Source organism: Pelophylax lessonae (assembly GCF_965119305.1).
Source record: "Pelophylax lessonae genome assembly, chromosome: 1".
In the NCBI taxonomy this organism is placed as follows: Eukaryota; Metazoa; Chordata; class Amphibia; order Anura; family Ranidae; genus Pelophylax; species Pelophylax lessonae.
Genome location: NC_138768.1, coordinates 6547758 through 6563276, shown reverse-complemented (window position 1 = coordinate 6563276; position 15519 = coordinate 6547758). Strand labels below are relative to the sequence as shown.

Below are 15519 nucleotides of genomic sequence, written 5' to 3'. Positions count from 1 at the left end.
ATCACAAAATATAGCCTGGTCAGGAAGGGGGTAAAATCTTCTGGTCTTAAAGCGGTTAAAAATACGCTCATTGAGAATTTGTTTGTCAAAGACATGTAGCTAAATACATTTTGGCGTAAATATATGACAAAAATTGAATATATTGGATATTTTTTAACTTTCAAATTAGAAAAATATTGTTATTTTTTTAAAATTGTCACTTTTTTTATTAATATCGCAAAAAATGAAAAGGGCAGAGGTGATCAAATACCACCAAAAGAAAGCTCTGTTTGTGGGAAAAAAAGGACGTAAATTTTGTTTGGGTATGGCTTTGCATGACCGCGCAATTGTCAGTTAAAGTCACGCAGTGCCAAAACGCAAAAAGTGGCCTTGACGTAAAGCAGTAAAATCCTCCGGTGGTAAAGTGGTTAATGTGCACTAATCAGGCAGCATTGATGTGCACTAATCAGGCCGCATTGATGGGCACTGATGAGGCTGCACTGATGGGCACTGATGAGGCTGCATTGATGGGCACTGATGAGGCTGCATTAATGGGCACTGGTGAGACTGCATTGATGTACTATTTTTGTTAAACCTCCTTTGTTGCTATTAACATTAAATTGTTTTACCACATTGTATCAATGCCTGTTATAAAACCAGGTGAGTATAGATAGTGAGCTGATTCGGTGATTCAATGGGCCACTTGACTGGACTTGCCCCCCAGGCCTAAGGCTCCCTTCCCTCCCCTGCCCCTCCTCCCATCCTGTTCTTAGACAGCCAACATCTATCTTGACTCATTCCATTGTGATTGGATGAAGGTGTCAGTGCTGGCTGTGTGGCTATAAATACCAGGGTATGTTTCCATCGCTCATTATAACTGAAGAAGTGGCTGAACTACAAAACATCTTCTACATTTCAGAACATGTCCAGCTGAATGTGACTGACTACTACTAGATACCCCCCTCCTCATCACACAGACCGGGACATAGACACTCATAGAAGGACCCTGACTCCTGTGTATAGAAGAAGATAAAAGACTTTGGACCAGGGGCGTGGTTTTGCCACTCGTGCATATGGCTGCTTGGCCTGAGAGCTCCGGCTGGGAGAAGCTTTCTAAAACAGACTACCCAGTGTTTCCAACCCTGCAACCGGGGATCTACAGACACCCAGTCACAGGGAACATCTGCCCTTCACAATATCGGGGTTTCTCGGCCCAAGAAGCTCACAGACTTCTTCCTGAGCAGAGAGGAGGTACAAGATGGTGACAGGGGACACATGGACCTCTCTCCCTCTCCCACCACAGCACCAGCCGATTCTCTCTAATGCAGCCATAAAAACCAACTGCAGGGACAAAGACAAGAGGACAAGCTTTCTTACAAGCATAGGTGTGCACAGCTTATTACAATAGGGTGTGCACCCAAAAGTTGAAACACACGTGTGTGTATATATTTATATATGTTTAGACATTATGTTATACATCATAGACATTATGTTAGACATCATGGGCCCCATACAGCCTACCTGACAAAGCTCCATCCGCCTGACAGACCAAGGGCATAAGCCTGACCATCCCTCCCCCTAGCCCCAGGCAGCCAGCAGAATAGAAGGAGGCAACACACACTATCAATTGTTGAAAGTGAGACATTTTGAAATGTCATGCCAAATATTGGCTCATTTTGGATTTCATGAGAGCTGCACATTCCAATAAAGTTGGGACAGGTAGCAATAAGAGGCCGAAAAAGTTAAATGTACATGTAAGGAACAGCTGGAGGACCAAATTGCAACTTATTAGGTCAATTGGCAACATGGTTGGGTATAAAAAGAGCCTCTCAGAGTGGCAGTGTCTCTCAGAATTCAAGATGGGCAGAGGATCACCAATTCCCCCAATGCTGCGGCGCAAAATAGTGGAGCAATATCAGAAATGGGTTTCTCAGAGAAAAATTGCAAAGATTTTGAAGTTCTCATCATCTACAGTGCATAATATCATCCAAAGATTCAGAGAATCTGGAACAATCTCTGTGTGTAAGGGACAAAGCCGGAAAACCATACTGGATGGCGGTGATCTTCGGGCCCTTAGACAGCACTGCATCACATACAGGAATGCTACTGTAATGGAAATCACAACATGGGCTCAGGAATACTTCCAGAAAACATTGTCGGTGAACACAATCCACCGTGCCATTCCCCGTTGCCGGCTAAAACTCTATAGGCCAAAAAAGAATCCATATCTAAACATGATCCAGAGGCGCAGGCGTTTTCTCTGGGCCAAGGCTCATTTAAAATGGTCTGTGGCAAAGTGGAAAACTGTTCTGTGGTCAGACAAATAAAATTTGAAGTTCTTTTTGGAAAACTGGGACGACATGTCATCCGGCTAAAGAGGACAAGGACAACCCAAGTTGTTCTCAGTGCTCAGTTCAGAAGCCGGCATCTCTGATGGTATGGGGTTGCATGAGCGCGTGTGGCATGGGCAGCTTACACATCTGGAAAGGCACCATCAAGGCTGAAAGGTATATCTGTGACGGTATCCTTGTATCTCACCACCTTGTAATTCCTTAATCCCCAATAGTTGAAGAATCCCCAATTCGCCAAATAAGAAATTGCTGGTATCACTGAATAATTCCACACATGAGCCAAAGCTGAATGCTCGAACGCCTTTACTGGAAGCCACCACAGGCATTTTAAAACTACAATTTCTTTTATCCCCTGCCCCCATGCAAGGGAGACACCCACAACAAATACACATTAACCAATAACACAAAGGTTACAATCCACATAAAATCCCCTCCCCCTCTGTCTGTGAGGTAATTATGGTAAACAATGGTTAACACAATTATCACAGGCTGGAAAAATGAAGTTTTATCCACATTCTGTAACTTTAAAACTATACATCCAATCTTTATACAAATACATATTCACAATCAATCCATTCAGGGGAACAACATATTAAAAAATGGCACGAATCAGGCCAGGGGTTCCAAAGTTAGTACAAGTCTCTTTGGCCTGGCTGGACTCATTGTTTGTCTGCCCAAAACTGGTTCTACACAGTCTTTTGTCCTGGAGACAATTGAGAAGTGATCCACTCATCTCCCAAGGACAGAAAAATACATGATACTATATAACTATGCAGCTTATTGCATAACACAGGTAAATTCAACATATCCCCAGATAGCTCAGATCTGAGCGCACATTATTACTGAATGGCAGATCACATACGTACAGATTCAACAGCAGGGGAAAAACAAGTGTTCCAACATGGGACCATAATCATATGGTAAGAGGCTGACAAGTAATCCTCTCCAGGTATTCTTGGCAACTCAAAAGAGGGGAATTTTTCACAGACATCTGAACGAATACTCCATATGGTCTTTTAACCTGGGAGAGGAAACCTGCGAACAGACATAGAAGGGCATCCTTCTATGGTTTAGGTTCCTGGAGAACTGGGCTGACTTCTCAATCGGCTACCGGCTCTTTAGTAAGGATGGGCTGCACCTTAATGGGGGCGGTACAGCTCTTTTGGGGAGAAAGATGGCCACCAAGTTGGAGGAGCTTTTAAACTAGGAGACGGGGGGAGGGCTCAGAGGTAGAGTCAGTTAGGAGGGAGCAAAGGACTGAAGGCAGTTGTAGGGTCAGCAGCGACAGTAGGTCCACAACGTCAATCGGTAGGTCTCTGCGGGAGAACCGCAGACCAAACAGGAATAAACATAACCACCAATCACGTTTAACTTCCGTAAAACTAAGAGGGGTATATTCTAATGCCAGGAGCCTAGCTAATAAAATGGATGAGTTGGAAATGTTAGTACATGAGGAGGACATAGACCTAGTGGGAATAACGGAGACTTGGTTCGACCCCTCACATGACTGGCTGGCAAATATCCAAGGGTATTCAGTGTACCGGAAGGACAGGGTAGGAAAAAGAGGGGGAGGAGTATGTCTCTACGTCAAGAATAATGTAAAGGTGATTGAGAGTAGGGATGATCGAACGGTTCGGGTCGACCATCGGTTCGACCCGAACATTGGCTGTTCGAGGTTCGGCCGAATTCCGAACTTTTTGGGCAAAAAGTTCGGAATTCGGCAACCAGAACCGCCCAAAATGCAATGCTTCAGGAAATGGGCTTTAAAAGCCCGTGATTGGACCAGAACCATTAGCAAAAGCCAATTGAGGGGCAGGAGAATGCTAGGAATGTGATTGGAGTGACTAGGGGGTCCCTAGACTAATCATTAGTGAATACGCCCCCCAGTATATAAGATCGTCCCCGCCAAATTCCTAGCATTGTTATACTGGACATGGAAGAGAGTGGAAGCAGTTCCGTTAATTTTACTTTAAAAGTGTCATTTAGCATTTATTAGTGTGAGGAAAGGGATATCTAGTGTAGTTAGAGTGCTCCTTTACACTTAAGTTAGCTTCAAAAATTTAGTTTCTGTAGGGAAAGTATGAAGTGTCAGGGGACCGTAGTGTAGTGTAGTGTAGGGTTAACTGACAGTGACTGCTATGGCAGGGTGACCAAACCCTTCCATAGCAGGGTGACCGCTATAGAGAAATGATCATTTCTCTAAATAGCTTCGGGACAGGAATATGGCTTCTCACCAGCAAGGCATTTTTTATGCTGCAGGGGCTGCCACTGTCAGTGCTTTTTTGAGGACATGTTTGATGTCAGACATGACATCTGAAAATGTGTATAGGGGGTATATATATATACATATATGTCTGTATATACACCCCTAGACATATATAGGTGTGATAGTAGCAGAAATAAATGCTTGCGCTAATTAAATCATTTACACAGATATATTTCTGCTACTATCACACCTATATATGTCTAGGGGTGTATATAAATATATGTATGTGTGTATATATACCACTATACACAAGTTCAGATGTTTTGCCTGCCTCAAAAGAACCCCAAAGAATGCCAAAAAAACGCTAGCGTCAAAAAAAAAAAATGTCCAGGTGTGTTTTTGCTGGCATTTTTTGGGGGGGTTTGGAGGCAGGCAAAACATCAGAACTTGTGCACAGTACCACTATACACAAGTTCAGATGTTTTTCCTGACTGCAAAGAACCCCAAAAAAATGCCAAAAAAAACGCTAGCGTCCTAAAAAAAAATGCCCAGGTGTGTTTTTGCTGCCATTTTTGGGGGGTTTTGGAGGCAGGCAAAACATCTGAACTTGTGCACAGTACTACTATACACAAGTTCAGATGTTTTTCCTGACTGCAAAGAACCCCAAAAAATGCCTTCTATTAATATTAAACCGGCAGCGAAGCCATATTCCTGTGTTTAAAGTGACCTAATACAAACAATCTTTTTTTTTTTCTGGTTCTGGACATGCTACAGAGCTGAAACACATGTACACTTTTTAGACCCCCCAGATACTAAATCCAAAATAAAAATCAAAAAATCTTTTTTTTTTTTTTTTTTTCAATAATTGGCTTTTTTATCAAAAATGACATTTTTAAGAACTTTTTTGTGTGATTTTGTGTCTGGGGGGTCTAAAAGGTGTACCTGTGAAGTTTCAGCTCTGTAGCATGTCCAGAACCAGAAAAAAAAGATCATATAGGTGTTAAAGGAGGCTCCCACCACATCCCTGCTCTACTGAAAATTTATCTTTTTTTTCATGGTTCTGGACATGCTACAGAGCTGAAACTTCACATGTACACCTTTTATCTCTCTTTTTTTTTTTTCAATAATTGGCTTTTTATCAAAAATGACAATTTTTAAGAACTTTTTTTTGTGTGATTAATAGTTAATGGGGCATGACCCAGAACCCTAGGCACTTTTTAGGGGCATTTATTGGGTTTTAGGGCTTAAAAATGGTGTTTTTTGATTACCGAAGTTCGGGTCCCATTGATTTCAATGGGGTTCTAAAATCCGGGCCGAACTTTCGGAAGTTCGGATGTTCTGGCCGAACCGAAGTTTTCAAAAGTTCGATCATCCTTAATTGAGAGGAGTGACATTACGGAAGGGAGGAGTATGGAGTTAGAATCCGTATGGGTAGAACTCCATAGGGAAGGAGAAAATGGAAAAGTAATTGTGGGGGTTTGCTATAGGCCACCTAAACAAGGGGAGGAGGTAGAGCTGGAATTTTTAGCACTTTTGGGTAAAGTGGCAAAGCTAGGATCAGTCATCATATTGGGGGACTTCAATTATCCCAACATTGACTGGGGAGAGGGGACTACACACTCACATAAGGGCCGTCTATTCACGGAAACCATACAGGATAATTACATGTCACAGTTGGTGGATTCCCCTACCAGAGAAATAGCAATCCTGGATCTATTGATCACTAATGACCCAGACCTAATCTCGGAGGTAGGAGTCCAGGACAACCTGGGCTCTAGCGATCACAGGATGATCACATTTAGTGTAAATAACAATATAAAAAGGCAAGTGGGGAACATAAGAACCCTTAACTTCAGAAGGGCAGACTTTCCAAAATTGTACTCGTTGATGGAAAGGGTAGACTGGGACCAAACCCTGGGATCACTGACCACAGAGGAAAAATGGGAATGCTTTAGGAACATATTAAGCAAAGGCATCTTGCAGTGCATTCCTATGGGAAATACATTTAGAAGGGACAAAGCCAAACCTGGCTGGCTAAACCGGAGCGTTAAAAAACTTATTAGGGGAAAAAAATTGGCCTTCAGGAAATATAAATCAGAGGGCACAGTATTGGCTTTCAACCAATACAAGGAGGCAAATAAGAAGTGTAAACACGAAATCAAGATGGCTAAAATAGACTTTGAGAGACAAATAGCGGAGGATAGCAAAAAAAACCCAAAGAAATTCTTTAAGTATATCAACAGCAAAAAAACTAGGGCAGAGCATATTGCACACATAATTAACGATGATGGGAGGATGGTTACAGAGGACACTGAAAAAGCAACCGTGCTGAATGCTTTTTCTTGTCAATCTTTACACAGGAAACGGAGGGGTACACTGACCATGACTGTTTGGTTAGTAGTAATACACAGGACTTGCCACTATGGCTAACAGAGGGTGAAATCAGGGAAAGGCTGGATAAACTTAACACAAACAAATCACCAGGCCCGGATGGCGTACACCCGAGAGTACTCAAGGAACTCAGTAAGGTTATATCCAGACCACTGTTCCTGATCTTTGCTGACAGTATTAGGACAGGAGATGTACCAGGGGAGTGGAGGAAAGCAAACGTGATTCCGATATTCAAAAAGGGTCAGAGGCATATCCCGGGAAATTATAGGCCTGTCAGTCTGACATCAGTAGTATGTAAACTTCTGGAGGGGATGATAAGGGACTATATCGTAGAGTTTGCTAAAGACAACAGCATCATCAGTAGTAACCAGCATGGGTTTACAAATGGGCGTTCTTGTCAAACCAATCTCTTAACATTCTACGAGGAGGTGAGCTGTGAGATAGATAGGGGCAGACCAGTGGATGTGGTGTACCTAGATTTTGCTAAGGCGTTTGATACAGTTCCCCATAAGCGCTTAATTTATAAAATAAGGTCTGCAGGTATCGACAGCAGGGTTTGCTCTTGGATACGGAACTGGTTAAAAGGCCATGTCCAAAGGGTGGTAATAAACAGCGCATACTCAGACTGGTCTGAGGTAGTAAGCGGGGTCCCCCAAGGCTCAGTCCTAGGACCAACCTTGTTCAATTTATTCATAAACAGCATTGAGGACGGGATCAGTAGTTCAATATCAGTTTTTGCAGATGACACAAAATTGGGCAGGGCAATAACAGCACAGCATGAAGCAGATATCCTACAGGATGACCTGGACAAAATAACGGAGTGGGCAACGACATGGCAAATGAGGTTTAACGTGGAGAAATGTAAGGTTTTGCACTTGGGGACTAGAAACATAAAAGCACAATACACGTTAGGAGGGGAACCCTTGGGAGAATCAAAAATGGAGAAGGATCTGGGAGTCTTGGTTGATGATAGACTAGGCAACAGCATGCAATGTCAAGCGGCAGCTGCCAAGGCCAGCAGAATATTAGCATGCATAAAGAAAGGGATGTATTCCAGAGATAAGACTATAATCCTTCCACTTTATAAAACTCTGGTCCGACCTCATCTGGAGTATTCGGTCCAGTTCTGGTCACCAGTCCTCAGAAGGGATGTGTTGGAGCTGGAGAGGGTCCAGAGAAGGGCAACTAAACGAATTAGGGGATTGGAGGACCTTGATTATGAGGAGCATCTGCAATCGCTTGATTTATTCTCCCTGGAGAAGAGACGCCTGAGGGGGGACATGATAGCAATTTTTAAATATCTAAACGGGGATCTAGGCTTAGAAAAAAAGCTGTTCAGTCGAAGGGATTCCATGAGAACTCGGGGGCATACAATGCGATTAGAGGAGAAGCGTTTTAACCTCAGGCAACGTGGGGGGTTCTTTACTGTTAGGGCTACAAGATTGTGGAATTCTCTACCACAAGAGGTGGTTTCTGCAGGTAGTATGGTGGCTTTCAAAAGACTACTAGACGTACATCTCAAGGATCAGAACATTCAGGGGTATGCAAGATGATTACAGCCACACACACCTACACAGGTTGAACTGGATGGACTATTGTCTTTATTCAACCTCACCTACTATGTAACTATGTAATATTCAAGTTCTAGAACAACATATGCTCCCATCCAGACGTCGTCTCTTGCAGGAAAGACCTTGCATTTTCCAACATGACAATGCCAGACCACATATTGCATCAACTACAACATCATGGCTGCGTAGAAGAAGGATCCGGTACTGAAATGGCCAGCCTGCAGTCCAGATCTTTCACCCATAGAAAACATTTGGCACATCATAAAGAGGAAGATGTGACAAAGAAGACCTAAGACAGTTGAGCAACTAGAAGCCTGTATTAGACAAGAGTGGGACAACATTCCTATTCCTAAACTTCAGCAACTTCTCCTCAGTCCCCAGACGTCTTCAGACAGTTATAAAAAGAAGAGGGGAAGCCACACAGTGGTAAACATGGCCTTGTCCCAACTTTTTTGAGATGTGTTGATGCCATGAAATTTAAAATGAACTTATTTTTCCCCTTAAAATGATACATTTTCTCAGTTTAAACATTTGATATGTCATCTATGTTGTATTCTGAATAAAATATTGACATTTGAAACTTCCACATCACTGCATTCTGTTTTTATTCACAATTTGTACAGTGTCCCAACTTTTTTAGATTGCGTGTTTCAAACTTTATAATACCCGAGATGTTATAAAGAAGAACGCACAGTAAAAAAAAAAAAATCATATGTAAATAGTTGGTCTGGGCCGCTCGTCCTTAAGAATTAAAATAATTGTACCGCTTTCAGCACCTAAAATCAGAAACAATCATACCGCCAGGGGAGGTTAACAGGGTATCCCTGACTACACATTTATGGGCTTCTCATTGAATAAGGGGACGAGTGTCAGGTGTGTTGTTGAGTTTGAAAAAGTCAGAGAAATGATTGTTGATGATGGAAGTATGGATGGGGGGTTCGCAAGTAAGGACGAGCCTAATCTCCAGGTTTTAGTGCCCTGGAGGTGGTTGGGAAATGTTAGAGTGATGGTTATGGGGTGATGATCTGATAAGGATATTGGTTTGATACTAGCTTTGGAAAGGATGGGCAAGTCTTTTTGAGATAAGAAAATATAATCAATTGTAGAGTATTGGCTGTGGGGAGGGGAGAAGAAGGTGTAATCCTTTACATTAGCATATAGGGTTCACCAAGAGTCATATAGGGAAAGTTCCTGCAGGTGGATTTTAATTTGACGGAGAGCTCTAAATGGTAGTGAAGATGTGCCTGAGGATGTATCTTCAAGAGGATTAAGGGCTACATTAACCACTTTACCACCGGAGGATTTTGCTGTCAGGCCACTTTTTGCGATTCTGCACTGTGCGAATTTAACTGACAATTGCGCAGTCGTGCCATGCCGTACCCAAACGAGATTTACGTCCTTTTTTTCCCACAAACAGAGCTTTCTTTTGGTAGTATTTGATCACCTGTGCGATTTTTACTTTTTGCACTATAAACAAAAAAAGAGCGTAAATTTTGAAAAAATAACAATATTTTTCACATTTTTTATATGAAATTCCCCCCCAAAAAATGTAAAAATCAAAAATTTTAAAAATTTTTGGTCAAATTGTTTTCTGCTACCTATGTTTGGTAAAAAAAAAGTCACAATAATCGTATTTTGATTGGTTTGCGCAAAAGTTATTGCGTTAACTAACTAAGGGAAAGATTTCTGTCATTTTTGGTGTTTTTTTTTTTTTTTAAACGAGTAATGGCGGCGATCTGCGATTTTTTCTGCGGGACTGTGACATTGCGGCTGACAGATTGGACCCTTGAATGACATTTTTGACACTTTTGGGGGTACCAGTGACATTACTACAGTAATCAGTGCTATGAATATGTACTGTTACTGTAAAAATGACACTGACACTGGCAAGGAAGGGGTTAATTTTATTGGAGAGGGAGGGGTTAATGTATGCTGCCTGGTGCTTACTGACATGTGTGGGGGGAGGTGACTGAGTGACACAGGGACAGATCGCATGTTCAGCTATGCTGAACCCTGCAATCTGTCACTGTTTGTCACTTAGGAGATCCGCCCGCTCTGTTTACACAAGCGGGCGGATCTCCAGACTCGATTCCCCTCGTTATCACCGCCGCTCCTCCCCTGGCCCGACTCCCGCTGTGACTGAAAACAGTGGGAGCAAGCCTCCGACGGCACGCGAGCGCCGCCCACAAGGGGAGGAGTCCAGCTACGTAGTTCTACGTCGCTGGACGGAATGGAGCCACTTTGCCGCAGTACAGTCCCAGTGACTGGTCGGCAAGTGGTTAAAGTCCCCACCAAGGGTGAGTATACCTGATTGAAAGAAAGCTAATGTTGTTAGATTACAGAAGAAACTGACCTGAGCTACATTGGGGCTGTATATGTTGGCTATCTTGATTGGTTTTCCCCAAAGGGTGCCTTTTATGAAGGCGTATCTACCTTCTTCATCTAATAATGAATCTGAGAATTCTAGGGGGAGATGTTTGGATATAAGGATGGAAACCCCATTTGTTTTGGCTAAGTGGTTGGATGCATGGTACACTTTGGGGAAGTCTTTGTTAGCTAGTTTTGGGATATCGCCAGTCTTGAAATGGGTTTCTTGTAAAAGGATTATGTCAGCTTTTATTTTTTGCATGTATAGAAAAAGTTAGGATCTTTTTGTCAGGAAGATTTAGACCTTTCGCATTGAGAGAGACCTTTCAGGGTTCTGTCCTCTGTTATGATGAGTTCCATCTATTTCATTATCTCTCTTATCCCTTCTAGCGCTGGATTATATGAGGTTACCAGAGGTACACAGCTATTTGTTTTCTTCTCTTTGTATTATAAAAGATTTTATCTTTGGGTTTGTAAGGCAGCGTTTATACTTGTACTGATAGTTTGGTTGCTGTAACCTTTCTAATGAAAGGATTCTGCTAGTACTCTTAAATGTATATTTCTGTCTTCTGGTTCAGATCATATTCTGTGGTATCCAGACTAATAAAGGGCCACCTTCTGGAATGGTTCATGTGTTTCCACCACGGTATACATTAGACAGAATGGATACAATGTGTTTCATTTTGTTATGTTACTAATTTACTTTCATTATAGAAATTGTTTAGTTTGGTTTAGGGATTCATTTAGTTTTGTTTCGTTAAATTTCATTTTATTTTCATTAAAACTTGTTTTGTTTATTCATTTTCTAACCAATTCTAGCTTTTCAGAGCAATTGGAATTTAGATTGGTCGAAAAACGATCGACCAATTCAAATTCTGTGTGAAGAAATAGCTGTTTGTCAGTCGGCTTCCCCACTGAAAGATGAATGTAAAGAAAAGAATGCCGGCATTGCTTTGCAATAGAAGAATGTTAAAAAACAATAGGCGCGGGGTCCCCCCCCCCCCATCCCCATCCATACCTGGCCCTTCAGGTCAGGTATGGATTTTAAAAGGAACGCCATGCCAAACTTAACAAAAAAAAAAAAAATGGCACCCCTGTAAAATCCATTCTAGACCTTTATCCAAGCATGCAGCCCGATAGGTCAGGAAAGGGGAGGATGGCCGAGCGCCCCTCCTGAACCATACCAGGCCATATTCCCTCAACATGGGGAGGTGGGTTCTGTCACAGACCCAGCATGCATTGTTTGATCCGAATTTGAATTATAATCGTTCTGAAAAGTTGGAATTCTTTGGAAAACGAATAAACAAAACAGATGTTAATGGCTTTAAAGTGAATTCCTTACTATCCATTACTATTTCATTCGGACATTTGGATACAACCAAATCCCGGAACAATCAAAATTGTATCCGAATTTGTATTTGGACTGAAAGAATTGCAAATGTCTAGTACACATGTTACATCATTTTAAACACCAGAAGCTTCCTTACATTATTATATCTGTAGTTTTGCTCTTGAATAGTTCATATCTTTCCATATTATCTTAGGTCCCAAGGGGTCGATGCTCCGAGGAATGCCTTCCAGGGTTCAGAAAATCCATAAGAGAAGGATATCACCCATGTTGTTATAATTGTGCTCCATGTTCAGAAGGAGAAATATCAAACCAATCCGGTAAGCTTTATATTTCTTTAAATAGAAACTCTGATATTGAATTAGAAAATGAAAACATTTTAAAGTCCCTTAAATTGATTCTGTAACCACTTTACACTTTGCAGGCTGAACATCTCCCTACATTGTATGAAATTAATGATTACTGATGGCGCCTTTCTACCTTTTTTGGTAAAGATTACTGCACTTATCTTCTACCTCTCACCCTTCTGAGAGTGTTGGAGGCTTTCTCAAGCAAACAACAGGAATCCGCTTCCTCCAACTGTCTGCCTGAGAAAGCCTCCAACAGTTTTGCACTTACCTAAAAGAAATGGTCTGGAAAATGATTTCACTGAAGAGACCAACAAAGGTAAAATAAGGGAATGTGATTGTTACATACATGTTAGGGTTACAGATAGACTGTGTCATGGCCACCACTGAGGCTGAAGGTGCTTTTATTTTCAGTAGGTCATCATTACACTTTATTCATGACTAAAGTTTTCTTGAGATATTCACCATATATATTGTTCCAACATTTTCTTTTTGTTTTGTATGGTTTTCAATATTACATCCTAACTCCCAAAAACGTTATGGTAAATTAATAAAATTACTGAAAAAATATGCATAACTGTCAAATAATTTCATTCTCGGTGTAGCGTGCCTAATGTTATTTTCACTTATTTTTACTCTACAGACAGTGAACTCTGCAAGAAGTGTCCTGAAAATGAATGGCCTAACAAAGCTAAAAATATTTGTATTGACAAGGTCAATGAGTATTTATCATACGAGGAGGATATTCTAGTTTCATTTTTTTCTGTATCTTCAGTCATATTTGCTACAACATCTCTCCTTATACTTGGGCTATTCTTTTGGTTTCGGAGCACTCCCATAGTCAGAGCCAATAACCGGAACCTCAGCTTCACTCTGCTCCTCTCCCTCATACTGAGTTTCCTGTCTGTATTCCTCTTCCTTGGCCGTCCTGTGGATATTACCTGTATGCTGCAACAAGTCACTTTTGGAGTTCCCTTCACCATCTCAGCATCTTCTATCCTAGCCAAAACCATCATGGTCTTCATTGCTTTTAAAGCCACCAGACCTGGAAGCTCTTGTAGAAAATGGGTGGGAGTCAAACTTCCCAATACAGTCATGTTATTCTGCTCATCCATTCAGGTTATGAATTGCATTCTCTGGATTTGCATCTCTCCACCATTTCAGGAGTATGACATGGACTCCTATCCTGGGAAGATCCTCATTCAGTGTAATGAAGGGTCAGTTATTGGGTTCTACTCTATGTTGGGTTATATGGGGTTTCTGGCAGCTGTGAGCTTTGTTCTGGCTTTCATGGTGAGGACATTACCGGACAGTTTTAATGAGGCCAAGTACATCACCTTCAGCATGCTGGTGTTCTGCAGCGTCTGGATTGCCATGATCCCGGCCTATCTGAGCACCAGAGGGAAATACATGGTGGCTGTGGAGATATTCGCCATATTGACCTCCAGTGCTGGAATATTATTGTGTATGTTTTCTCCAAAACTCTACATTTTACTATTGAAACCTGAGCTTAACACAAGAGGAACAATGTTGGGAAAAAGAATGCTGTAAATGTAATACATTGATTCAATGTATAATGCTGTAGACCAGATTAAATTAGTTCAGTCATATTGTTACAATCATGATCATCCTCATCAATATGAAGGACATTATCCTCATCATTATGATTTTCTGGGTATATTACCTGCCTTCTGTTTGTCTGTTGCACATAAATGGATGGAAGGTGGATGTTACAAGGTGGGAGGCTATTTCAGAGTTTCCTTTTTTTATTGCTCTTGCATGCCCCCTAGCATGCATAAGCAAAGTACTGTGACTGCGCTGTCCATTGGTTTTGACAATCACAAAAAATGCTATGGCCAATCAAAGCATCACACAATGTAACCCAACACTTTGTTCTTACAAAGCATGATAAAAACAGCTTCAAGATCACCAGCCAGTTCAATCCAGTACAAGTGCAATCCAGTACTGGAACCATTAACAGCAGTACCAGAAACAGCTTCATACATCCCTCTACTGTCATTCATCTACAGCACAGATATCAAACACAAGACCAGTTTTTCAACCAGGAAAGTGGGGGAACTCCATTCTAGCTCTCATCCTCCACTCCCGCTCCTCACTGTCAGAAAACCTCAATTCAAGGTTCAGCCTCAGAGACGAAATTCAGGTGCACACCCTGGTTGCAACAGAAACATATGGAAGAAATGGACTAGATGGCGGCACTCCAAAAAATGAGTCCTTTATTGAAGAAAACAAAAAAAAAAACACAGGGAGGTACTAGAGCCAAGCCTAGTAGGGGAGAGAGATGCAAGGAAGCTTTTGGGGGGGGGGGGGGGGGGTTGGGGTTTTACACTGCATAGTGCACCCCTGAACTCTGCACTCTGTACATAATGCACTCCTAAACCCTGTATGTAGCACACCTCTAAACCCTGCACTCTGTAATCCAGAACTCTGCATTTGCTATGTAACGCACCTCCTAACTCTATACTCTGTATGCAGCACAACCCAGATACAACCGACCCATTGACAGTAACCATATTGCTGATTAGTGATGAGCCAAACCCCCCCCCCCAGTTTGGTTCACACCAGAACACCGCAAACAGAGGAAACGTTTGTTTGAAAAAACAAACTCCATTGAAGTCTATGGGACTTGAATTTCGAAAACAAAAACAAACAACCTAATTTTGAAGGCTAAATGCAAGTTATTGCCACAAAAAAAGTGTATGGGGGTCCGGGTACTGACCTGGGGAACATGTAGCAATGAAAAAAAAGTTTTTAAAAATGATCGTTTTTAAAAGAGCAGTGATTTACTGATTTTAATGAAGCCTAAAGTGAAACTATAAAAATGAAATATTCCATTACATATCGTGCCTGGGGGGTCCCCTGAATGTGCCTGTAAAGTAGCCCATCTCTATGATGTATGAAGCCTGCTGCAGCAATACTGACATTTCTAAAGGAAAAA

General features: G+C 41.7%; 1 protein-coding gene across 1 annotated transcript in view; it reads left to right on the top strand.

Annotated features, from left to right (window-relative positions):
• The window catches only part of LOC309551598 (vomeronasal type-2 receptor 26-like), a gene marked incomplete at both ends in the record, with an annotated part of 47860 nt that extends 33749 nt beyond the window's left edge, over positions 1 to 14111 (top strand). The window contains 2 exons of the mRNA XM_082252247.1: positions 12410 to 12533; positions 13204 to 14111. Coding sequence (XP_082108373.1) covers positions 12410 to 12533; positions 13204 to 14111 — 1032 coding nt within the window. The remainder of the gene's footprint in view (positions 1 to 12409; positions 12534 to 13203) is intronic.
• Positions 14112 to 15519: the final 1408 nt, after the last annotated feature.